At 41.5% G+C, this 26,372-nt stretch overlaps 1 protein-coding gene across 9 annotated transcripts in view; it reads right to left on the bottom strand.

The window, feature by feature from the left end:
• Window positions 1–26,372, bottom strand: part of grin2ba (glutamate receptor, ionotropic, N-methyl D-aspartate 2B-a) — a 141,188-nt gene that overhangs the window by 18,627 nt on the left and 96,189 nt on the right. For all 9 annotated transcript variants that reach the window (XM_082529708.1, XM_082529707.1, XM_082529709.1 and 6 more), the window contains 8 exons: window positions 24,536–24,650; window positions 17,923–18,131; window positions 17,331–17,502; window positions 11,472–11,625; window positions 10,100–10,225; window positions 6,738–6,967; window positions 6,463–6,623; window positions 5,400–5,587 (listed from right to left, as the gene is read on the bottom strand). In XM_082529708.1, coding sequence (XP_082385834.1) covers window positions 5,400–5,587; window positions 6,463–6,623; window positions 6,738–6,967; window positions 10,100–10,225; window positions 11,472–11,625; window positions 17,331–17,502; window positions 17,923–18,131; window positions 24,536–24,650 — 1,355 coding nt within the window. The remainder of the gene's footprint in view (window positions 1–5,399; window positions 5,588–6,462; window positions 6,624–6,737; window positions 6,968–10,099; window positions 10,226–11,471; window positions 11,626–17,330; window positions 17,503–17,922; window positions 18,132–24,535; window positions 24,651–26,372) is intronic.

Here is a 26,372-nt window from a genome sequence, read left to right as displayed (position 1 = left end):
TGATTTTGTTCTTATATATTGGTACTGGTTTTTTTTAAGAGAGCTGGAATGTAAATGTGCCTGTCTTTAAAGGCCTTTGTGTCAGCTTCAGTTGTTTAAATGTGCTATAGGCTAAAAAGAATTGACGTAACAGTGAACAGAAAAAAGTTCAGACATTTTTCATAGTGCATGTTTGGGGTATATTTTTTTATTATAAAAAATGCTAATAAAAATCTATTCAACACAATTTACACTGAACTATGAGGATAGAAACAAAGTATCGATCCAATTGCATTAGTATCGATCTAATACCGATACCAGTGTTGGTATTGATACTATCAAAATTTGGATCGATCAGCCCACCTCTAGCCTGTACATGAATCTCATGACTCATGTCACCTGCTCCTGACTCAGATGAAAATGATAGCTATCTCTGCTTAATGATCAAGTCCATGACATGAGACTGCAAAATCAAGTGAGTGGAATTTCAGTTGTCTAGGTCTATTCAAGTGGATTTTCACTGTTTGGTTTAGTTATTTAATGACTCAGTCACACTAAAATAAAAATTGGCCAACAAACGCCTTACAACTAGGAAAAAAAATTGGTGGTTGCCTGGTGACGGAAATGCTTTATTTATTTATTTGCATTTTGCATTTGGCAATTGAAGATGTTGCAGCAGCAAACTATTTCCTACTGGTTGATGATGTTGCACACTCAACCTCTGGGGAACCAGAGGTCTCTTTCCAATGGGGGACTCAACTCCTTAACTCAGCTGGTTGCTATATTTTGGTTATAGTATTATAAATAAATAAAAAAAGCAAGGTTGCCGCTACATAATCGAATTAAATCATCAACCTCCAGCAACTATCTCAAAATTTGAGGTTACGAGGTTCTTGCTAGACTTAGGTAGTTAATCTGAACTTTTATTTCAGAATTTATATCTATGTATATGGCAACGATTTGTGATTTTTACTGATTTATTACAGTTTATTGCCATATTGCCATAAACAGATTGCATGCAACTAAGAGACCAACTAGGTCTTATTTATGTCTCGAAGCAGCAAAGTTACATAGAAGTTGGCAACTGACTGCGAGTGGTTGCAAACCAGGTCCCCATCTTCGAAAGCAAAAAGAAAATTTCAAAAAGCAATGAGATCACAGTTAATTGCACATGTTCTAATAACTTCGGTCATGCCGCGGTCTCCCAACAACTGCTTTCCCTAGTGTGACCGTAGCATAACCAATCTGCTGTAACTCTGAGGGAATGCTAGACTTCTACACTTTAAAGCAGCATTACAACATTTTTTGAAACATGGTTTTTTTTTTGTGGGAGCAGAGAGTTACACGTCAAAGTCAGTCGTTTCTTTGATTTTTGTATGATATAAGATAAGCTAATAGTTTAGCTAGTAGCTTAGTTAGTAGCTTAGCATAATCTGTTTGTTTAATCTCCAGAAAACATTAAATTGCAATTTTATGCCACGTAATGAGCCAATACTGTAAATGATTAAAATGCAGACTAAATATCTGAGTTGGCTCTATCGTCTCATCTAAGCCAGAAACTACATCTTTAACTTCTATGGAGCTTTGCTATGTGATAAACAAAATACAGACATCTTTCCTATTCTTAATTTTAGTCACTGTCTAAAATCTAATAACCTTGTTACAAAATGTCATATAAAATCTTAAAGAAGTATATTTTATGACGGAATAAGAAGTAACTATTACATCACCGATGCCCGGTATCTCTGTAATGATGCAACAGGTCTTTCACTGATTTCAAGGGCAAAAAGTTCATCAGAAGCAAACGAATGATTCCGTTTAAAAGTGAAACAGGAAATTTTGCAGTTTAACTTTCAGGACAGCTGTGATATATTTTTTGCTCAGGCCTGCGTCAAACTACCCCGACTCTCTTCCAGCCTGCATATCAGGCCACTGCGCTCGCCGCTTGAGTCTGATCACTTTCTAGGCCACCAGGAGGGGAGTGGATGGCGAGGCGTGGTAAAGTGACATTGAAATCCTGAGAGGGGCCAGACAGGGCCGCTCAGTTTCTGTATTAATGCTTTTGCAGTGGCACACGGGGATGTTACAGCGAGCCGACCCACATTCACATTTGCAAGCACACACATAAATTACTCTCAACTAAGTTCGACGGGTTATTAAGTTAATTCTACGACTAACCTAACTGATCATCAATAAGCAACAAGCACACAAAAGACTCTTCCTGAATCGCATGTAGGTTGATAAAAATAAACCTGTGTCATAAATAATCAGAATCTCTACACTGCTTTTACTTTGTAGCCCATTGCGCACACACACACACACACACACACACACACACACACACACACACACACACACACACACACACACACAGGCAGGCACTCATTTTTGGAGGGCTGACCCATATTTACATGTGCACGCAAACACACACACACACAAACCCGCACACTAATGCACACACGGTTTAGAAATACACCAGGAGCTATGTTGGCACCTCTAACTGGGACACACTATAGCAGGCCCCTGAGGGCCCTTGGCTCAGGATGCTCACAACACTCTGGACCGTGCCCAAATAAACTAGCTACACCACACGCACTTGAACCTACACACACACAGACACACACAAAACTTCCATTACACTTCCCATACTGAATTAACTGTATATCAAAACCAGGCTGTTAAAGTGGTTAAACTTCACAACTAGCCATTGTTGGTGACGTTTTAATTTGTGCGTGACGAAGAGCTCAAAAATGAACATTTGGAACGCATTTTATTTCCTGCTCATTCACAGACTCATTAATGCTGCAGCTACAGCTGGGACAAAGTGTGTCTCTAAAGAACAAACCCCGGAGAGCTTTGCACAGTCTCCCATAAACGGCAAACATGATCATAAACCACCAGCTTCCCACAGTGGGAGCTAAATTTCAACTTGTATTCCTAACGTTTTACTTTTTCACTCTGCATTTGAGATACAATATGTGGGAGTGGACTTACAGTACATTTGACTCGCAGAGCAAAGCAGACGCACAAGAAAAAGTATGATTTTTATCCTAGCCCTCTCCAAAATCCTTTCCTGAACAGATGGGAGTGGGTGAGATCAACAATTTTACAGTCTGAGAGAGATTTTTTTTTCTTGCATGAGTGAAGGGAAGGGATTTCAAACATTCATGAAAATACTGTATTTCACGCTAATACAGTCCAGACTGTAAGTATATAGACAGTTACACATTTCTTAGTCTTCAGGCTCTGTGCCTCACTAGTGATACAGAAAGAACTGTGTGTGAGATATAGCTCTTCTATCACACAGTGCCAGAATTGTAGCAGTTTTAAAACGAAATTGGCTTTTCTTTTTTTGGGGGTGTGGAAGAGTTCACATGAGGCTCGTAGCTAATTCAGTTACCATTTAGTTTGAGTGGGAGCACCCTGGCAATATGCAGAGCAAAGAGTCAGCCGAGCAAGTGAAGAAGATAAGAAATTATTAGAGCTGTATCAAAGCTAGTTGGTTTGCCAAAATCAACAGTTGGGTTCATAGTCAAAAGCAAAAGCAAACAAAAAAGAACGCCTGGTAGACGGAAAGGAGCACATGGCAAGAAAAATCTCAGTATAACAGCACAGCAAGTCAAGAATGCTGTTGAGGATTGAAAGTCTATTAGTTTAACCTCAGTGGATTCACCGCCGCCAAACTCATGAGAGAAAAATCAAGAGAGGAAAAAAGGCAGTTTGTAAAAAATTGTGAAATGACCCTTAAAACTAGCCAGTGACAAACGTACGGTGTTAAAAAGGTATAGCCAGTGACCCTGACCCTCCTCCTCTGTCAAATGTTGGTGGAGATTCTGTTTAAGGGTGCACGGCTGCCAAGGAAACAGTCAATCAAACAGCAGTTTGCACGATCGGATTCAGCAAAATTCACCAGAAGAAACTTTGTAGTTTTTTGGACAAGACAGCCTTAAACATACGTCTAAGTCAGGGGTCGGACACCTTTCTGATGATGAGTACCATCTAACATTTCCTCAGAAGTTAATGTGCCATATCAACCATCGCATTAGCAATACATTTAATAACGCTCTATATGATGTGCACCGGTGGCACGGCCATTTATTTTTTTAATGCACCTTCTCAGATTTACTCACTGCGTGTCGTGCCATCAGTTAACCCTTCGTGTGCCAGCTGTGCCCAGGGTTGCCGACCCCTGTCCTAAGTAATCTAAAGGCTTTTCAGGCAGAGGAGCATCCTAAACTTCCTGCTTCAGTCACATGATCTCACTTAAAGCGAGCTCTGTTTCACATGCCAACAAAAAAGCGGGGGAGGAATTAAGTCTGAGAGGACTTTAGAAAGCTGCTGAATTTACCTGCTTTTGTCTGAGATCTCCAATTGGTGGTCAGTAAGTATAAACAGAGAATCATTGCTCGTCCAGCTTCTTTTTTTTTTTTTAAATCAAAAATGCAGAACCTGAAGAATAAGAAAGTCTACACTGGACAATATTCATAAGAACGAGCCTACAGCAAAGCCTCAAGCTGTTCATATTGATGGAGCTTTAGTTTTCTTCCCCCCATTATAGCTCTTACTTAAATCGCATTTTCATACGTTAGTTCTTTTTCCTGCTGGCAATAATGTATGAAAACTGTAGACATGAAGTCATTAGCTAAGATTAGAAAAGTAAAATGGTGCAAAAACACATGAGGCACTCAGTCATTCAAATAAACTCACAGGTCAGCCACGTTTGTCAGATCCGAACTCTCAGCTGCTTGTCTGGGATTTTATCTGCTCGTTCATATGTGACAGGGGTGGGGAACTCCAGGCCTCGAGAGCCGATGTCCTGTAGGTTTTAGATCTCACCCTGGGTCAACACACCTGAATCAAATGATCAGTTCATTACCAGGCTTCTGGAGAACTTCAAGACATGTTGAAGAGGTAATTTAGCCATTTAAATCAGCTGTGCTGGAACAAGGACACATCTAAAACCTGCAGGACGCCGGCTCTCGAGGCCTGGAGTTCCCTACCCCTTACATGTGAGATGCCCTCAGTACTGCACAGCCGTACACACAAATGGTTTTCGTGTCTAACAAGGGATTGTAAGGTTTTTCAGGTGCATTGAATTTCAAATTTGCCTGATAGTAACCTGGGTTAGTTCATCTGATAATTGTTTTTCAGCTTGTCCTGCTGTCATAACACAGTTTAAACAGTTTGGTGAACACAATGTTATCCCAAAAGAATAAGTCAACAGAATAAGTTGGGCACACCTATCCTTTAATATTTGCCTCAAGGTCACGGAGAAGTTTTTGATCTGTTAACGTCTGTGTTAAGCTGGTCTTATCTCTGCGTCTATCCGATCCGTTTATGTGTAATTATACAACTCATCGCATCAGCACAGCTGCGCGCGTGACATCATTAAACGGTGGAGTGTCAGCTCGCTCGCTCACCGTCTCCAAAGAGCTGCAGGATGGCCAGGTCCACATGTCTCTTCCAGAGCGACTCCTTCTGGATGGCGATGCCGTACCCCGTGGTGGCAAAGATGTAGCCGCTGCCAATGGTCACCAGCTTGCAGCCCTCGTCCCTGCCAGCCATGTAGTTCAGCACGGCCGCATCGTAAATGAAAGCGTCTAGTTTGCTGGAGAAGAAGAGAGCGAGGGACAAAGAGGAGGAGCAATAGGTTACAATTAATTAGCACTTGGGAGTCAGACATCACAGCTACAACATTCCAATTAACCTGCTAAATAGCTCTAAGCTGCTGATAAGTCTAATAGACTTCCACTTGGTTTGCCAAAGGCTGGGGCTGGCACACAAACTGGCGAAAAGGCGCACTTGATGAAACTGAAGAGGGGGAGTGATAGTATTATTGGACGTATTCAGCTGAGATATATTTACATGAAGCAAGACAAACAAGAGAATTTCGCAGTGATTACTTTTTAAGTCATCGTAGCCTGAATTTTACACTTCTATTGAAACAGACATTCTGATCATCGTAGTGAGTCCAATAGTGCTTCTGGGTACTTTAAAACATGATTAGCACCATTCCAAAAAGCATTCAATCAATTGAAATGAACAAAAAGCAGATTGCACCATAATAAATAATACTGTGCCCAAAACAAAGAAATGCACACTCAGTTTAATTCAGTTTTTTCATATAATGCCAAATCACAAAAACAGTTGCCTCAAAGTGCTTTATATTGTAAGGTAGACCATACAATAAGACAGAGAAAACCCCAACAATCGGACAGCCCACTAAGCCCTAGAACTTTGCAACAGTGGGAAGAAAAACTCCCTTTTAATAGGAAGAACTTCCAGCAGAACCAAGATCAGGGAAGGGCAGTCATCTGTACGACCAGTTAGGGGTGACACTGACCGAAATACTCTTTTCAGTATCTCAAGTAATATATTCTAACACAATTTGCCAGTAATAGATTTGTGAAGTTTAAACATAAATGTGGTCATTTTCATTTTGACATTTTTCTTTTTTAACCACTTTGTTGCGAACATGCTTACCCAGACTTGAGACTCTGCAGAGCTTCATTGACATTTCTCTGATGAAACTTTGTCATGTAGGAGTGCATTTCTGGGTAGTTGTTTCTAATGTTTCTCTCTGTACTTCCATTGGGGACAGTGCCAAAACGAAACGGAGGCGAGAAGTCGTTGGGACTCTGGAACTGAACATAAAAAACAGAGAACGGAGAGGCGTGTAAAACTCTGATAAGTCTTCACACAACATTGGGTAAGGACGAGCGAGTGGCACAGCATCAAACAGAAACCTTTCACCTTACCTTTTTGTCTGACAGACCGGATACCTGGTCCACGTACTCCTCCTGGATCATGAAAGCAGCCAGGTTGGCAGTGTAGGAGGCCAGAAAGATGACAGCAAAGAAGGCCCACACTGATACCATGATCTTACTGGTGGTGCCTTTGGGATTCTGCACTGGCACAGAGTTGTTGAAGACCAGACCCCACAGCAGCCAGATGGCCTTGCCGATGGTAAAGGATGGACCATGGGGCTCTAAATTAAATAGAGTTATTGGTTAAAGACAATAGATCACTTCTGGAGCAGTTGAACAATTCTCCAGGACATCAGTGATCTATTTAGAAGAACAAAACCAAAAATTAGAATTAATTTGCTACATATATTCATTTTAGGATTTCAGTATGATCAAGGAGTTTCATTTTTTCCCCTTCTATGTTTCTGATAAAGAAATTTATCCAGGACTTTGCTTCATGACAAACAACTAGCTTTGGTTTAGTGCTAATTAGCAAGCGCTTGCTCGCTAACATGCTAGACCTGAGTAGCCACTTGGATCTGGCTTCAAAATAGAGTTTGTAACACACTCAGCTTTAAACTGTAACTTTACAATATGTTATTTGTATCTTACTGAGCACTGTGTCAGTGCTTCGCAGCCATACAGTATACGAACTCACTGTATTAACCAAGAAGCTGGATTTAGCTGATAGCATGACACTCCACCTTCTTGTCCAAATACCTGAAACGTGTCCTTCACAAACCAGCCACCGTATTATACAATCATGTGAAAAATAAGGTTTTCACAGGACTCTATGAAAACTTAGCATGCTCTATAATTTACTAGTTTGTAGAATCTCCTTTAGCATCAGTAACATGAAGTAATGGTTTTCTTTATGATGTTATCTTACAACGCTATGGAGGAATTTTGGCCTGCTCTTCTTTGCATAGTTTATTCTGTCCATTTAAGTTTGCAGCCATTTGTGTATGCACAGCTCTGTTAAGGTCCTATCACAGCATTTGATACAGGTTGAGGTCTAAACTTAGGCTGTTGGACCAACTTGATTCTTTTCTTTGTCATACATTCTGTTTAGATTTGTTTCACTTGCTCGTTTGATTAGATTTGTTGCTGTTGGATAGTATTTTGTATACAACAGAGTTCATGGTAGACTCAACAACTGCAAGGTGGCCAAGTCCTGTGGCGGCAAACCAAGCCCAAATAATCACCCTCCACCGCCATGCTTGACAGTTGGTATGAGGTGTTTGTCCTGTTATGCTATGTTTGACTGTCACTGTGGATTATGGACAAACCTGTCCAAACGGAACTGTTCCAGATGTTTTGTGGTTTATTCAGAGGCAACTTTACAAACCTTTTTGGAGAGAAGAGATTCTCTCATGCAAACCCCTCAAAAACAAGTGACATTTGTTCAGTCTTTTTCTAATTTTACAGTCATCAACTTTCGCATTAATATTTGCTAAATGAGGTCTGCAGAGTCTGAGATGTAGCTCTTGGTTTGTTTTTTAATATTTTTATAATATAATACAGATTTACATGATGACAAGGAAGACCTGCTGTTTCATGTCACCTATATAATCTTATATGTGACTGCAGTAAGTAGATGTTCTTTGTTTTATGTAATTTGTTAGAGCGCTGTTGGTTCCATTCGTCTATGAGTTGACAGACTGGTGCATTACAGCCATTATGCTGTGATTAGCAGTTGGTTCATAATTTGTGTGGGTATGTGTGATTGTGTGAGAGAGAATGAGAGGGTGTTTGTGTGCAACCATGTGGGTGTGTATTGTTGTGTGGACCGTTTGTTCATGGACAAACTGTCCTTATCGTGCCAAAAATCTCCTTTGTGAAGTTTGCAAGAAAGTTACTTCAATGAATTGGGGCAGAGATTTTACAAATCTGCAGCCGAGTCATTGATATGTTATTACATCAGATCTTCTGACTCCAAACTTCGATCTGCACTCTTCATGATACCAAACTCCCACGGCGCTACAAGCAGATAAAACAAGGAGGCACATAGAAAGAAAACAGCGCTTCAGGGAGGAGTACATCTTCTCCAGAAGCTGATGAAGGATGAGAGGAATGAAAAAAAGATAACTATTGTCTATATATAGCCACATTAGAGATAGAGAGTTGAGGGAGACATTGATTTTTTTCCCTTGTTTCTCATCCTTTCAGCTGAGGAGATCTAAGACGAATGCTGTCAGAGTTGACGCGTGAAATATGAAAATGAATGCAAATGACTTGTCCGGTGTGAGCAGCGCTGGAGGATTTGCTGAAACCTGTGCACTGCAGACACAACTGTAAATGATAAAAAGAGAGGCCGGTGAAGGAGGACGAGGAGAAGGAAGTCAATGGGTCAGTGAGGACAGCTGGTCTACGCTATATGTGGAGGTGGCCTGCAATGTGTTTCTGTGTCTCATTCATTTTTTGTGAACAACGAAAAACATTTTGTACAACACGGGCCAACTCTTGTATTGTTACAGAAAGGAAGCATCTGTACCTGCACTTGTTTCTTTGGAGAAAATAGCTACTCAGACTGCAAATCTCACTGAACACTCCTTCTCTGAAGAACCAAATTACTGGCCACCATTCTCATTCATAAACCTCACCAGCTAAGACAAGTAACCTGTGAACTGATACTGATCCACAACATTTATTTATTTCTGTGGATCTTATTAGGTGTTTAGTGTCATATCCACAATTTCCAACTTGGCTGTCAGTTCAGATGCTTTCAAAAAAAATCTGAAACAAAAAGTGTCTGAAAATAAAGCCGACAACAGACAAGTAAATGCTGGGTAAGTGCTGGTAAACATGCAAGTGTGTATTGCGTATATCAAAGTGTTTATCAGCTATTCCTGTACCTAGTTATGTGTGTTCAATACGTGTGATATTTGGACCCAAGGTCACTAAAATGTCATCTCACCTATCAAAGAAATCTGAATAGACCTGCTGCCTGGGCTACGTGCACAGGCAACATGTGTACATGTGTTTTCTGAAAATCTTCTAGGTCACAGAGAGCAGCTGCAGCACACAAAACAAAGTTTTTAACCAGGATGTCATTTTGTTGTGGTAATTTTAAGACTGAAAACGTGACATTTTCACCTGCGAACTAAGTGCTTTGACACACTTATAATCAATATAAATGCTGAAATGCAGAAATATAAATACTGCTGGTCTATTTATTGGTGGATATTAAACATAGATAAACAGATGAAGAAGGCAACCCAGCTATAAGACTGTTTACATCTATATCACTGAATGGTTTAGTGTGTGTGTGTGTGTGTGTGTGTGTGTGTGTGTGTGTGTGTGTGTGTGTGTGTGTGTGTGTGTGTGTGTGTGTGTGTGTGTGTGTGTGCGCATGTTGCGCTGAAGCCTCTCACCTCTGCCGTCAGCCAGACACCGGTTGTAGCCCACAGGGCTGAAGTACTCGAATATAAACACAGCCACTGCTGACACCAGCAACAGCATCACGAACATCATCACCCACACATCCGCACTGAAGGGCTCTGGAGGGCGAGAGAGCGAGAGAGGGAAGAGGAGAGAAAGATGAAGGGAGAAGGGGGGGAGCATGGACAGAGAGAGATAAGTAAATGGGTGGGGCGGCGGTGGGGTGTGTAAGGAGGCAGAAGACGGGGAATAGACAAGGGACATTAGCAGAGAGCGAGGGAGAGGGAAAAAGAGCGAGGGCGGCGGAGAGAAAGAGAAAATGAAGCAAGAGAGAGGAGAGGGCAAGAGAAATATGCAAATGTGGTGCGCCAGATTGAGAAGAGGAAGGAAGCATCAGAGAAATGGAGTGGGAGTGGGAAATATAAGAGGGCAAAGAGACAGGGAGCAAAACAGTTAGCCGTATTATCATGCACTCCAGTGTTCGCTGTGCAAATGTGCTGAAACTTGGCTCCTATCATTTGGCGTGGCCACTAAATCTCTTTCTGTTCAACTTTTAAAGGGGAAAAAAATCAAACAGCGTAATAAAAAGTCATCACTGTCCGTTTGTCAGGAAGGCTAACGAAAAGACATTTGTGCAAAAATTGCTTTTAAACTTAAAGATTTCAAGAATTCTTAGGAGTTAAGTCGAACCATTTAAGTGAAACTGAAAAAGTCTGTACAGTTCAAAAGGATCCAGCTTTACTGTACGTGTAAATATAAAGATATTAAAATGCAATTTGTCCTCTAGGGTGGACTCTATGGATCATTTTGGACTCCACCACCAGTACAAACTGCATACACTATATGGGTCTGTACTACAGAGGGGATTTTGTTCTCTTTAAAGGGGCTTTGGTGGAGCTGACTAGGGACAAAAGCACCATTGGTCCACATACAGTTAAATGAAGGAGCCTGTCTATGCTAGCTTAACAAACATGCATGCTTTTTCCTCTTATTTTTTGCCATTTGATAAAGAACAATGCATTTTAAGCATGACTAAATTAAACTCCACTTCCTGTGCACTGGCCATTAGGCCATCCTACATTCAAAATGCTGATTTAAAAAAAAAAAAACTTTCCAAAACCCGCCAGATCAGAGCACAAATGAAGATCAATCCTTTAAGAATAGTGCTTAAATGCCTGGTGGCTTATCCATTATTGTGTTTTTGTTTAGTTTTTTTCAATAAACTGCACAAAAGAAGACATTCCTACAAGTTTGACCGGTCTCTCCTGGATCAGTGCTCACACAGGTCAAAACACAGCCTTTGGTCTCTTCCCCTGATCCATCTCTGCCGCCCTCCCCCAACCTTTTACAGCTCGCCTTCCTCACCTAAGAAAGCCGAGGGCGAAACGGTGCCATTGCTGCGAGAGACCATGACGCTGATGCCTGTCTCAATAAAGGGGACGGAAAAGTCAATGACCTCTGACCTCTCCTCGTTGATGGTCAAGGAGCCGACGGCCATGTGAGCGTTTTTTAACACCACCTAGGCAAGATGCAAAAAAAAAAAAAAGCAGAAAGAGAGAAAGTGTGTCTGTTATCTGTTTCTCAACACATCCGTCAGGCAGCTATCAATAACAGAGGCAGAGTAAGTCAATGAATGCAGTCTTGTGTGCTGTGGCAACAAACACATTCCAAAAAACTATTTCAATGGAGATAGTTAAGAATAGCTTTTGGTCATAAAACAGCATAAAAATAGCATATCACAGCCATCGGTTCATTTGAAGGTGACTGTGCAGTCTTTCTAAATGTGAATCAATCCTGTTTGGCGATGTAACAGAGACAAAGGTGGACATCCTTATAGTTTAAGATCATTAATGTGGAAAACAAATACTGTTTATACCGTCTATTCAGGTTCCCCTCTGCTTCAGGATGAATGAAAAACGAGCCTCTTAGCAGAGAAGTTCTGGATTAGCTAACATGTCAACGAGCAGGTTTCACGATAGGACATGTTTTTGTACTGACTTTAAGATGATCACATGGTCACAATTCATAAGCATATGGCGGCATCCTATGTCACAGGTCGTTATGTAGATCATAAACAAGGCCGGTGTAATCACAGAGTTAATTAGTTAACAAGAGCACTCAGACAGCGCAAAAAAGTGTGTTGTACAGCTGTCTCTATGCCCTTTTATGTGATGCATTACTCAATATGTGACTTTTTTAAGGTCAACTTTGACCTCTGGCACTAATAATAAAGGTCGAGGTCAGATGCTTAGCCAACTTGTAGGTATTCATGTCCCTTAAGGCCTAGTATTTTGTAAATTTTGAAGATGACCCATAAAATAAATTGTGAGTAAAGGTTTTACTGATTTTCACTTTTGGTGTGCAATTGACCTGATTTTCACCAATCAGCTCGAGCTGTTATTGGTATCTAGCATCACACATAATTTGAAAATGATATCTCTGAAACTGTGGATGCTAGACTGCTAAAAAACAGACAAACAAACAAACAGACCTGATTATGTACTGCCTCCCTAGCTCCAGATATCTAAAGGTCATAGAAAGCATGAGTTAGACCTATGCTTTGTTTATGGAAGACATATTAAAGGGATTATTGGGACCAAAATTAAATTTAGGGTTTTTTTTTCTCTGTCCTGTATTTATCCCCTAGTGTTTTTTGTCAGTTTCACAGTTTTAAAGATATCAGCTGAAGGGATGTCGGCCTTCTCTTAAATATAAAGGATATAAATGGGACTTGATTTGGCACATTCACCTAACAAACAAAAGATCTCCAGTTTGATCCCAGGAATGGACACAAACTCCTTCACGGTTGTGTCAGGAAGGGCAAATCTGGCAAATCAAATATGTGGCACCACCTTCTGTGGCGACTCTTTTTTTAATAAGGGAGCAGCTGAAAGCAGTTTTCTTTCATGAGGGAAAAAGTTCCAAAAAACACATTTGAAAAATTTAGCAGTAATGTCTCGCTGTTGTACCCACGAGCCTCTCCTGAAGGGAGGATGGATGCTTTCTTCGGCTGACTGATACAATTGCTGGGTGTAGTTTGATAGAAGGAAATTGGTTCCTATATTAAACTGCTCACAACAGGGATTGTGGATTTTTTAAAGTGATTTTTTATTCAAGAGAATATTCAAGAGAAAGCAGACATTTCCACAGCAGATATATTTTAAAATGCACATTAAAAGAATCTCAATGACAGACGGCACTGCAGGCTGGAGGAAAAAGCATGTAGATTTGATTTCTGGTTGGTGAACACTTTAAACTTTAGAGTGGACCTTATTTTCGGTCTTCTTGTCAAGCTGCTCACTTCCTTCCAATAACATCTGTCCCAGAATACATACAACACTTTACCCTCGTCTTCAGTAACCACGCGGAGCAAAATAGGCTGAAACACCAACCTCTCCAAAGAACAAAACCACAGCTCAGTTCCTCAAGTTAAACTTTGTTCTGAGAAAGGGAGAAAAGTTGTAGTTCCTTTGTAGTTCCCTTCTCCTTGTCCATTAACATGTATAAAACATGATGCAGACAGGGTACTCTCTATCTGCTAGCTGTCCAAAAGAGTTTTCCGGCATACGAGGGAGATTAAATTTGATATGAGGTTAGGAAAGAAAGGAAACAAAAGTGTGCAAAGAAACATGAGGCTAAGAAAATGGAGGCAATGGAGACAAAGATGGAGCGCGGTAGATCGAGACAGCACACTTTCCACACATATAGCACTCGGACTGGACACTCGTGACGCTCGCCAGGGGACGGAGAGGGGGAGAAAGACACAAAGAGGGAGGGAGTAAGTGGGTTACCACAGTGGGTCAGGGCTGCTTGAAATAGCCGCCCCAATGCCTTCCTCTACCTGCCTTCCTCCCCTTCCATACCTCTGCACAGGTAGTATATTTAGCCCCAAATTTCTACAGCCCTACAGCACAAGTGGGACAGGACTGTCTCTCTGAGTTAATAAGGCGTGTGTGACTAGTGTGAGTCAAAACTCCGCTGTGTGCTTCAGTGTTAGAGTGAGTGCGCGCACACAACAGTGAGTCATAAAAGGGAAAAAGACAAAGAGAAGCGAGTGAACCTTTGTTCGCTACCTGTGAAGTGGACCTTTACAGGCAGGGAGAATATTCCACATCTGCTCTGCACATTATCTGCAATGCTTTTTTTTTTTTTGTCAAGTGTTTATGTGTGTGCAGCATGTGTGCAGCATGTGTGCATTTGTAACTTTCCGATCTTGCTTATTCCTTTGCCTTTGTGTGTGCATGTCTTAATGTGCGAATATCTCCCTGGGGAAGACAGCGAGTCCAACCAGCAGCGTACTCACTTCCTCTCTCCCCGTTCGCTCTCTCCATCTCCCTCCTACGACTTGTTCTCTCCGTGTTATGAAAGTGACCCATGTGGGTGTTATTGAGAATGAGTGAGCGAGGTTCTGCGTTTGCGATTGTTTATGTGTCTTGGCTGGTGTGTGTGTGTGTGTGTGCGCGCGTGCCAGTCTTTATGCGTCTCTGCTAGCGAGGCTAAAATTCATGTAATCAAGCGTATTGCCTCTAATATTTTAGATTAGGTGCACTGGGGGCAGCGCAAGTCAGTGCAGCCCATGAAATGTGACACTAACTGCTAGAATTGAGTTAGGACAAAATGTAGGACTTCTCATCACATTCATTGATTTTCTTTTTTCTTTTTTTAAATTTGATCTTTTGTCTTTGTGAGCTGTGGCAAATTGTGAAAACGCCCTCGATGATCTCTGCGAGATATCCGGGAGACATGTTTCGTGTGCAAGCGTGCGTCGCCGTCGGTCCAGATCTCGGTCCGCCGTCAATGTGAGATATGCTGCAGTTTTGGCTGTTCTCCAAGCGGAGAAGGACGCAGGTCGGATTTAGTTAGATCCAGCAGTTATGGCGGAGCTTTGCTGAAGTGTGAGAGTGTAAATCTGACCTTACAAGTGCAACATAAAGAAACGGTCTCACCAAATAGGGTTTCTTTGTGTCTACGTGTCTGCTTTGGTTCATGTTTTTCTGTGCTTACTCAGACATTAGAGTCTGTTGTCTGCATGTGCAAGAGAGGTGGATAAATGCCCCCCTCCCCCCGTCTATTCTCCTAATGACCATTCATCTGTGGAGGTGAGAAGGAGATGGTACATTACGACGCTTTTAGTCATGGCGATAGAGTTTATTACAGGTGGCCACACTTACAGCTCGGTGCCCACTAAAGAGAGGTTGACTGTAATGGCTTTATGTAAGAGATTAAATGTGTCAGTAAATTGAATAGCAAAAGTGTCCACGCAGGAAAAAGCAGACACGTAAACTCATCTCGTCTCTGTCTTCTGTGACTTCCGAAGGCTGCTCGAACTTTATTATCCACGCAAAGTTGGGCAAAGCCAAAGTCCTTCAGTAGCAACTCTGACAAAACATGTTCTCAACCCGTGACCTTTGGGGTCCTATTGATCTGTTTGCCTTCATTAACAAATGGCCAACGTCAGACAGCACAAGTGCAGTTCGCTCTTATAGGTTGAAGTATGAGAACTGACAACGACCTTAGCTTGGGAGCAATGTCGATTAGGAAATGTTTCAAGCCCGCAGTGAATTGTTGCAGCTGACTGAGCTGAACCTGGGGTGAGGTGCTTAACCCATCTGACATAAGAATTAGGCCCGTGTGGCAGAAGCTTGACCCGGAAAGGGAAGCTTATAATTCAAGGTATGAAAACGAGCTTCAAAGAGGAAATGAACCCTTCAGGCACCCCCTGTGTGAGTTAAAAATAGCTCAGGACATTGAAAGCAGACAGTAACTTTGTTTCCCCTTTAATCTTTTATTCACCTTCACCTCCAACTTGGCAGTAACTCCAAGCATCCTAATGCGGTCCGCTCATCTCAGCAGAACAAGAGAAAAAAGAATCACACTGGCTGCATGGTAAAAACAACAAGCAGCTGATATAACGATGCAGTAAGAGGCAAAGGGTACACAGCTTTGACTTTATATTTCTGCTGTCCAATTTATTCATTTTGTAGCGCCAATAGTTTTGAAATGGCACCTTTTATTGTTACTTCAAACCAAGCTCAGGCTGTTCTCTGAGCAGATCAGTGGATATGAGGAAGCCTCAGTGCCAGTCCACACCTGGACTGGCTAAGCTTATATACTTCATACTCATTCAGCTCATTCAGCTGGGTTTAGAGAGTTGCTTTAGCCTGCCTAAAGTTGATCTTGCATCTCCAAGCCACTTTGCAAAACACCTCCACCCCCAGCTACTTTTTTCACACTGTTTTTCTTATTTTGTGTTTTTTTTGGTTATGTTTGTGCCCTCCAGAGAGGGCTTTTTAACCTAAGGAAACATACTTGCGTCCAATCCTCCAAAAACACAATGCTGACTGACTGGAAAAGTGGGTCAGAACAGGGAAGGGAGCAACAGCGGCCATTACCACAAATGGGTGAAGCACGAGAAATACAGCAGAGAAGCCTGGCTGGTGGCTGTAGTGGACATTTTTCATTGTTTTTAACATTCGGGTTCAATTCAGCTCTATGTATCATATACCTTTGTTCTTGTCCATAGCTGGTTAATGGACCAATAACAACACAAGCAAGAGTCCACAGACTGTTTGTCACACTGCCCCCTGGTGACAGTGAAAAACTACAACATGTCGACAATGGTCTGCTAGGCCATGATGTATGTATGATGTGTCTAAACTGATTGTGATTGAGTTCTGGTAGTTCGTGACCTCCCTGGCAGAATATGCCAGTGCATGTAATTGGTTGAAGGGTAGTTTCTGATTTGCATTGTGCTTTTTACTCAGAGAGTAAATCACAAGGAATTTTTGGTGCTAGCATCAGACAGCAAACTCCACCAATCACTCGCAACTGGTCAGGAACATCCATTTTTATCTTTCCGTCACAACTGGTGGTTGACAGTTGGTTGGCCTCCGGGTCTGTATGACTAAGCCCTTATTTAATCAATGCTGTCTCTGCTGTCATTGATGTCTGCTCTGTTTTGTATGGGGGGTCTTGCAAGAAATGACTGCAGATGGGCATAATTTTATTTTGACAGTAGCAGTCCTGATGGAAATAAGTGCAACTGTCATATAATTTGCACATGCATGACAATGAGAAGTTTCCGTTTCCCCAGAACATTATTAGTGGATATCCTTTTTGATGATATCGTCTCCATTACATGCAGAACTGTCACTTCTGCAAGTAATGGAGTCAAGGTGTGCAAAATTAAAAAATAAGACACAAACAGACGTATTACATCCTTACCTCTCCCACCATGCCGTTCCAAGTTCCATTGACTTTCTTGCCATGTTTTCCATTGGTGACCAGGTAAAGGTCATAGGTAAATTTGACTGACTTGGCAATCTTCTTCAGGATGTCGATGCAGAAACCCTTACAGCAACGCTTGATGTAGATCCCTGACTCTTTTGTCTGATTGCTGCATAAGAGGACAGATGGACAATTATTTAATTAAAAATGTACATCTGTGTGAATGGCCATGAATCATTAATTGTAAAAGTGATTTGGTGTTTCTGGCACTGTCACTGTCACACCGATGAAGTGTGAAATGATTCCATCTCGGGCTCCGCAAAGCTGCCGTGGGAAATTAACATCATTCACAAGTAAATTTTAGGCAGTTGCCAGGCTTTTCATTTCTGCTTCGGTCAGTTCTGCAGTAGGTGGATCTGTGAGCTACTGTGGCAGATGGCAGGAAAAATATGTGTAAAAACTCACACTAATCTAACCTTTTACTCGGTGGAAATTAGTTTTTGTCTTGTAACGCATTCTTACGTTTGATTTTCAGGCATTTCAGCATTAATCTGACACAGATTTTCTACACGTGAAATTTGAGCCTCACACTGATTTGATCTGTTTCCGGCAGGGTACAGTGTTCCTCATGCACGTCCCACTAAGCGGATCCACGTCTTCCACAATGACGAACGGAGCCTCCTCCAATGTCACGATGGACAGGTGGTCATCCTCTCTGTTTGCTGGTCCCCCGTATAGTTCATAGCGAGGCCACACATGGTACTTCATGGACAGGGAACCGTTCTCCCATTTACCCACCTGGAGAAACATCGAGAAAACAAAAGAGAGTAAGTCTGCCTTTAAAATCACACACCAAGTAAGACTTTATTCATTTATATAGTTGCTTAATAGTAATCATGGAGAGACTTGCAGTCTTTTTATTTTCGTCTTTTGTGATTGAGCCTTGAAGTGCCGAAAATAACAGTGAAACACATCAAATGGCAGAAATCAAAATAAAAACAAGAATTTGGATTAAATTTCACACTGCAGTAACTCAAGACCATAAAAAAATAACTGCAGCTCTGCAACTGCAAACAGCTCTGAAATATATCACCAGCGATCCTGCATGGTGTTCAAGCAAAAATATCTCAATATAATTTTAGAGCTTCTTTTTCTACTTTCTGTATTTTTGTGATTTTGAGATGAGAGGTGACTTTTACCTTTGACAGATTCTTTATCGGTTAAACTTTTCATTTAAAACAAGAAAATTCAAATGAAAGTTTAATATATGTACAATTGCTCCACCCACCCCAGGAGAAACCCGCTAAAATAGATGGCATATCCTTTGATTTTCATACTAAAAAATTCATAAATTTAACATTTAGAGATCCTGTCCCATTCATTAGGTTACTCTTCATGAGCCCATGCTTACATTAGTCTATTAGATGTTCATTAAACAAACCTTCCTACACTGCAGAAAGCTTGTGGGACAGACAAGCCACAGGTGTTTCAAAGTTTTCTAAGCCTAACAGAAAGAAAACAGTGGCTTCCTGCTCTTGGATCACATGTCTGTTTCTAGCCACACCATTCTCTGGTGAACACACCACTGGAGATCCACACGGCATTTCTCTATGGAAGGTTTGTACAAGGATCTCCAACTGCCCCTAGGAGACGACCCCAAGCCAACACGCCAAACCACCTAAAGCGGCCAGTGATGCTTTTTTGACAACTTTGCCAGCCACGGCGTACAAAGCTTTCTTCAACACCAGTTAAGTAGTTCAGGTTTAAAAAAGATAATGGCGATCCTTCTTCATCCTGCTTCCCCACTGTAGCACAAATGAATAATGATGGAAAGTCAAGCACCAAGATCCACCTGTTGTCTGGAAAGTGAGTCCCTACTTTCTCTCTAAAGATACCAGGATGGCTTTTTAGAGAGGCAATAGGGACTTCTTCTCGTAGCTTTTCCAGAAGTCATAGAGATCTTACCCCAGTTTCCTGAGTTTTAATTAAATTATGTATTTTCTCACATCTGAAGCTTCCTCCAGATGTCTCTAAGACCATTTTTAATTATGACGGTGGACAGAAGGGAAGCTGAAGGTGTATAAGGTTCCCCTGTAATTCTACCAGCTGAAGGATGGGTGGTACGTTTACAATCCCACTACTACTGAGCCATTATTTAACTGTTTTATTTATCATTTAATTTTTCAGTTCATGTCAATTTTATTTATATAATATAGCACCAAATCCCATCAGCAGTTGTCTCAGCGTGCCTCAGAAAACCTCAACAACCTGATGACCCACAATGAGCAATCACTTGGCGACATTGGGAAGGAAAATCTCCCTTTTAACAGGAAGAAATCTTGGGGAGAACCAAGCTGAGGGAGGGGCAGCCACCTGAGCTTGCCCCTCCCTGAGCAAGCTTAGTTTCTCTATCCCTGCCCCCACTGATATTTAAAGTTCCCCGTTTTTCCTTCCTGAGTTAAGTCAGTATCTTCTTTACACAAAACCCTTTTTGTTTACTTAGCTGTTCGTGACCAACCGCTCTCCTCATCTTTAAAACAGAAAAGTCTGGGGAATAGTCTGACTCCCACAGACGGTCTTCCAAGGGTTTTATCAAAAAAGTAACAGGAGTACGACTGTTGGCGCTCGTCTCGTGATACAATATCTGAGGATTGCTACAAAGACTCACCCTCAAGCATTTATAACTCTTTATTTTCAAGATTTATGGCGTTCAAACAACCTGTAGTTATACTCTGATTTTCAGCTTCAGCTGCCTTTATTCTCGTCTGTCCACGACCTTCACTGTCCTCCGCTTCTCTGTCATCCTGACCAGAGCGTCTACCTTTCGCTTCGTCAGTCTCGTGCACGACTCCTTCCACTCTAGCCTCGTGTCTAACAGGAGAACAGAACACTCACAGAGAGAGATGCCATAACTTTTTTGTTTTGTTTGTTCACCTCTCAACTCAGTAAGTGAAATTAATATTTCAAGAGAGTGTGTAAAAAAGAGAGGAGAGGAGAGGAGAGGAGAGGAGAGGAGAGGAGAGGAGAGGACTGGGACACAGAGTAGAGAATGAGAACAAGGTTATTCTGAAGGGCGAGACTGAAACAGAGGGAAAGTGCAGAATTCAGATAGAGCGTAGAGGACGGGTAGAGAAATACAGAAGTGGATGGAGAGATTAATTGAAGAAAAAAAGAGAGAGAAAGGGAGAGTTTAAAGTAAGAGAAAGAGCCAAGTGAGTGTCGGGATGACAGAGAAAGAAAGCCAGAGATGGAGCTCATTCAAATGCAAAATACAGGCTCTTCTGTAGAGGAGTGTCCAGCTGTAGGTCTGGAGGACCCTCTAGCCCTTGTGGCTCTACTCCACTGAATAAGCGTCATCAATTAGTCAATTTCCCCCGGATGGCTCTCACATAAAACCATACCTGGAGACTATGCCTGTGCCCTTTCCTCCGGTTGTGCCAAGTAGGCCATTTTTATGAGCGGAAAGACGTGGGTGGAAGTGGGAATGGATCATCAGCTAATTGGACTCGGTATAATGCGAGGCAGGGGAGGACAGGGAGCTGTGGTGTGAGTATGTAAAGTTAGGTTTGCACTCTCATTAAATATGTAAATGTGCTCAAACACATTGGACTCTGGGGAGCACAAACTTGGCAAGGCTGCCTGGAGTGGACAAACTAAGGCTGTGTATCTCTGGGACACAATGCAGCCTTTTTCCTGTTGGGACAAAAAAAAAGGGGGGGGGGGGGGGGGGTAGTGAGCTGGAGCAAGTGATGGAGAGAGACAGAGATGGAGGTGGGGGACTAAGAAATGAGTGGGGTGTATTGGAGGATAAGGGTTAAAATCAACCAGCCAGGGCAAAAAGCATGACTGGGTACTACAGTATACCTGCTACTTCAAAGATGCAGTGGAAGGATGGTTGTAGCTGGAACTCATTAGGATCCAAGAAAAGTGGTTCAGCTGGAAGTCAAGCTAAGAATTAAACATGAGCGAGGGAATAGGAGGAGGAGGAGGAGGAAAAGGGATGGGGTGGTTCAGGCTGCAAGGGGAGAACGGGATAGAAAGGAGAGAGAGGAGGGGAGAGTTTCACCTTGTTCTCCGATCAGAGGACAGAATATAGATTAGAGAGGCAGAAGAAAGAGAGAAATACAGAGAATAAAGAATAGGGAGAGTCAAAGGAGTCAGACTGCAGGACACAGAAACAATAGAGGGTAAGCATCAGGAAACACAGATGCATGCCGGTGACTTGGCAGGTGGTGATGCGTCAGGTTCATTTAAGGTTGTGGACACGGGATTATTGTTGCCATATGTTCACTACCATCTTCTTTTCCACCTGTGCTTGGAGACTTTTTTCCCAGTCTGTACAATGAAAAATCTGCACCTTCATTCACTGAACGGAAGTTTTACATTTAAAGTTTGACTGACATTTAGTTGTTATTCATTAAGTCGTACGTTTCGATACGCGAGTCAGCAACTCTCTCGCAGCTGAACTTTCAACCTCTCAGCTTTAAAGGCCTGTGGCACAGTGCAGTGCCTGAACCATTTCTGTGCATCAGACTCAATCTCATCTCTCCATTCTTTAGCTATAACTGCTTATGTGTGACGGTTATAAGGAGGCGGAAACCAATCCCAGTTTGCATTATGCAAGAGGAAGGATACAAACTGGGCAGGCTGGCAGTCAATCACAGAGCTGACACATAAACGGACAGCCATTCACCTCTGTGTTCACGGGCAATTTTACCACACAGTTACTCAAACCTGCATGCCTTTGTTCTGTGGGAGCGTGGAAGCGTTAGCAGAACATGCTAATAAAAAAAGCCACTGGAAGTTGGGAGTCTACTTTTGTCCACAGCAAGTAACAGTTAGAATATTATCAGTGTCTGAGCAACTTGTTCTACACACATTGTCTTAAATAATGTCATCATAATCACGGCTCAACTCAACGTTGTGTCAGTTAATGCTGCTAATGGCAGCAAGTCCAGATCACATCCTTAAGGCGTTCTTTGTTTCAACAGGACCAAAATTACATTATTTTATGAATCCATATTTCAGTCATGTGATCGTCATGTGACCGTCTCAACACCCTGGCAGGCAAAACAGTACTCCAACATGACCTCAAATAGTGGACGCATCTATCTATCCATGGAGGAAAAACGAAGGCCTTTTTAGTGACTTGTGTTCCATATTCTGCCACTGCAGAGCTCAGTGAGAATCTTAAAAAAATCCCTCACCTCACACTGCTGCCAGGATGAAAGCTTTCAAAGTAAGGACAGCTCTCTAGTTTTTGTTGCTTTTTTTAAGGTGAAGAACGAGAAATTGTTCATTGTTCAAAACGCTACAGAGCTAGCTTAAACAAATGTAAATCTTGCGTTTTGTTGGGCATTTACAAAGTAGGGCCAGTAAAGTTTCAACAGCATTAATTTGTCAAATTATTGTTGCCCATCCTCTGTCAGTTCTAAGTTTTAAATATCTAGTCTGCACGAGGTTTAGGTAAACAGAATGAACCAGAATAGATGATTCATTACACCGTTTCGTTATTTATTTAACAAAAATCAAGCCAAAATGCACGGTGAGAAACTACGTAGACCACATGATTCACTAGCTTGTAGAACCACATTTAGCAGCATAACTTGTAGTAATTTTTCTCTGTATGACTTTCTCTCATGTCAATTTTGTCCCAGTCTTTTTTGCAATGTTGCTTCAGTTCATTGAGATTTGCAGGTGTTCATTCATGCACAGCTAACTTAAGCTAAGCTAAATGCAGCTAACTGCATTTTTATCAGGTTGTATGTGACTGGGCAATACTTTTCTTTTCTTTTTCGTATATTTGCTGTGCTTGGGATCGTTGTCCTGTTCCACGGCCCAATTTTAAGCCAAGCATTAGCTGTCAGACACATGGACTCGTATTTGACTCGAGAATACTTTGGTATGCAGAGGACTCATGGCCGACTCAATGGCTGTAAGGTCACTGAATTGACTTTACAGCCACCTCCACCACTGTGCTTCACAGTTGGTATGAGGTGTTTATGCTGATATGCTGCATTTGAATTTCTTCAAATGTGGGTTGGGCATTATGGCCAGACATCTCCACTCATGTCCCATCTGTCGAAAGGACATTGTTCCAGATGTCTTGTGGTTTGTTCGGATGCACCTTTGCAAACCTGAGCAGTGCTGCTGCTGTTTTTAGTGAAGAGGCTTTCTCCTGAAAACCCTTTGAAAAACCATATTTTTTCATTCTTTTTCTAATTGTACTGTCATGAACTTTAACATTTAACATGCTAACTGAGGTCTGAAGAGTCTGAGATATAGCACTTCTGTTGTTTGTAGCAATTTCTCTGAGCATTAAACGATCTGACCCTGGGGTGAATTTACTGGGACCTCCACTAAGTTTGGTGTAGGTCTTGGGAGTTTTCCACTTGTAAATAACAGAATGATCAATCTCCGATTGTTTGGAAATGACCTTATAACCCTTGCCAGATTGATGCGGAGCAACAATTGCTTCTCTAAGATCATTGATGTCTTTCTAGCCTTATACTTTTTTATTATCAGGATGTCTGTAAATGTATGAATGGATATCTGTATGTATGGGATGGTATAAAAAAATGACATATTCTACTCAGAGAATACAGTTTCACTCCATATATTTACCTTGATCTCCTTGTCCCACCCAGTCTTTACAATAACTTGCTGCCTGTTAGTTCTTAAGGGTGTCTTGACATCTTTTTAGTGAAACAAACAGATTTTTTTGGAGACAGCGCATAACCAGGATTTTGTAACAAACAAAAAAAAAGCCGAATAACAAATAGGCAACTGCTAACCAAGTTTTGAAATTAAAACAGCTGTGGAGCAGCATTCAAATAACACATCACCACTCTGGAGCCTCTGCTGCAGTGCATTGCTCAAAGGCACCTTCACTGAGCTGATAATATCTAATCAGAGTTGCGTCTATAAGGCTTAAGGCTTAAAATGCTTGAAAAGTGAAAATCAGACGATAAGAGATCCAGATAAAAACACACAGATACTCGCGGACTTCATAGGGAACAGCTAACTCATTGCTTCTATTCATTTTAACAGTTTACAAAATGTTTTACTGTTAACAACAGAGGACAATTAGGTTAGTCAGGACTTATAATTTTGTGCACATCGGCTGTTTTTTTTTTTCATATGAGTGTCTTACCCTCCCCCCCGACACACACAAAGACCGTCAGTGTCTCCCTCTGTCTCACCCTGTCCCACTGTCTCTCCTTGTTGAGCAGAATGATGACCAGCTTGGGATGCATCTGGTATCCGTCCTCACTGAACGACAGATTTCGTCCCTCAAACGTCACATTCATCAGGTACCTGCAGAAGAAAACATTGAGGAAAGAAACAGACTGACGCATATATCACTTGCTGGAATATATCCTTGTCACTGGCATTTCACAAATGTCTTATTTGTTCTATATATCTACATCCATTCAGGTTCCATTACTCAGTTCTCCAATCATTAAAGTTTTATTGCACATCGACTTATTTTAAGCATCTTTTCTGACAAACCCAGTGATATTGCATAAATTCGTCATCTGCCAAGAAACAGCTATCAACTAATGTCGAACCAGCTCTTCCATAAATAGATATACATTAGTCATCAACAGAACGGCAGATGATGTCTTTAAGACGGGACTAAAGAAAATGAATTTCAGCAAATTATGTCATCCCTAAATGTCAAATATTACATTTCAATTGCTGCCAATGAGTTCACCTTTTCTGTTGTGACATTCAGTGTGAAATTTTGTGTATTTGCCCTCTGATATTTCCCCATCACGAGCTGGATGAAAAAGTTCATATCAAACCTCTATCTGTTAAATAAAAGCTACAGTCAGCAGGTAGGTAGCTTAGCACAAAGACTGGATACACAGGGAAACATTGGTCACTCAGTACTTCATCCTTCAAACGTAACAAACACAGAAATTCACACGTTGTACAAGGTGTGAGAAAAAAATTCGACATCTCCAGCATTAAAAACAATTAACAACCATATCAATCAGACTTTGAAGGCTGACCCTTATCATTCAGTCTTATACATGTACCCATCTACAGATTGTTTTGATAGTAGCTGCTATTTTCTTTTCAGACCAGTCTCTCCATTTGAGTCTTATACGTCATTTAAGAACATCTGTGTCCAACTGAGTCAGCTACCATGCCTCTGATCATCGCTGGTAATGACAGCTGGTTCTGCAACTACAATATTAGAAGCAAACATGAGTTTTTACATGGATGAATCTGCAGTGCCTGAAGGTGACGGTTAAGGTCAGCGTGGACAAGGAATATGCTTGTTTTGTGACATTTACCAGTGCACACACTGTGAATTCATCTCACAGGATCAGACTGTCAAAGCAGAGTGAGTGCAACGAAAATGATCAGAGTGGCTTAAGTTTGCAGAGAGATTCCCAACACATTGCGATCAATCTGAGTAATTCTGCAACCACTCTCGTTTCAATTGGAGACTCAGCTAGTTGTGTCCTGGTTTCATTCTTAAATTAAAAAGAAAGGCTGCCAAGCTCCTTAATCATTTTACAGTTAAATCACAATCCTGCCACAACGATGTCTCTATTTGTGAAGGAATGTCTCAAATCTCATATTTTGTCTGGACTCTGAATGTAATTAGTTTCTGTGAATTTCTAATTAATGCGAAATTCTGTAAGCTAATTTATCACACTGCATAAGACTGCATGTAACTGCCAATTCGACCACGATCAATCAAACTGATAGCAGACTGACTTCGTCTTATTGCCATTTTATCATCATCTTAATGTGCCAAAGTCGCTTTGGAGACGACAACTGCGAGTGATTACAAGTTCTTTGCGGTTCTGCTACAGTCTCTATCTACTGTTCTTCCTATGGTGACTGTAGCACAAGAGACAACCTTGAGAAGAAAAGAAACTGTTGTGACTGTCGCCGAGGGGCAGCACACACCATTGGCAGGATTTTTCTTCTGTGGTTAATGTTGCTTCTCTGTCCTTTTTGTCACAGACCCAAATCGTAATCAAGTCGAAGGGTTGCTGTCTAACACAGTCGAGGACC

Source organism: Aulonocara stuartgranti (assembly GCF_965226115.1).
Source record: "Aulonocara stuartgranti genome assembly, chromosome: 4".
Lineage (NCBI taxonomy): Eukaryota > Metazoa > Chordata > Actinopteri > Cichliformes > Cichlidae > Aulonocara > Aulonocara stuartgranti.
Note: the sequence above shows the minus strand (reverse complement) of the source record. Positions and strands in the feature narration are given on the sequence as shown.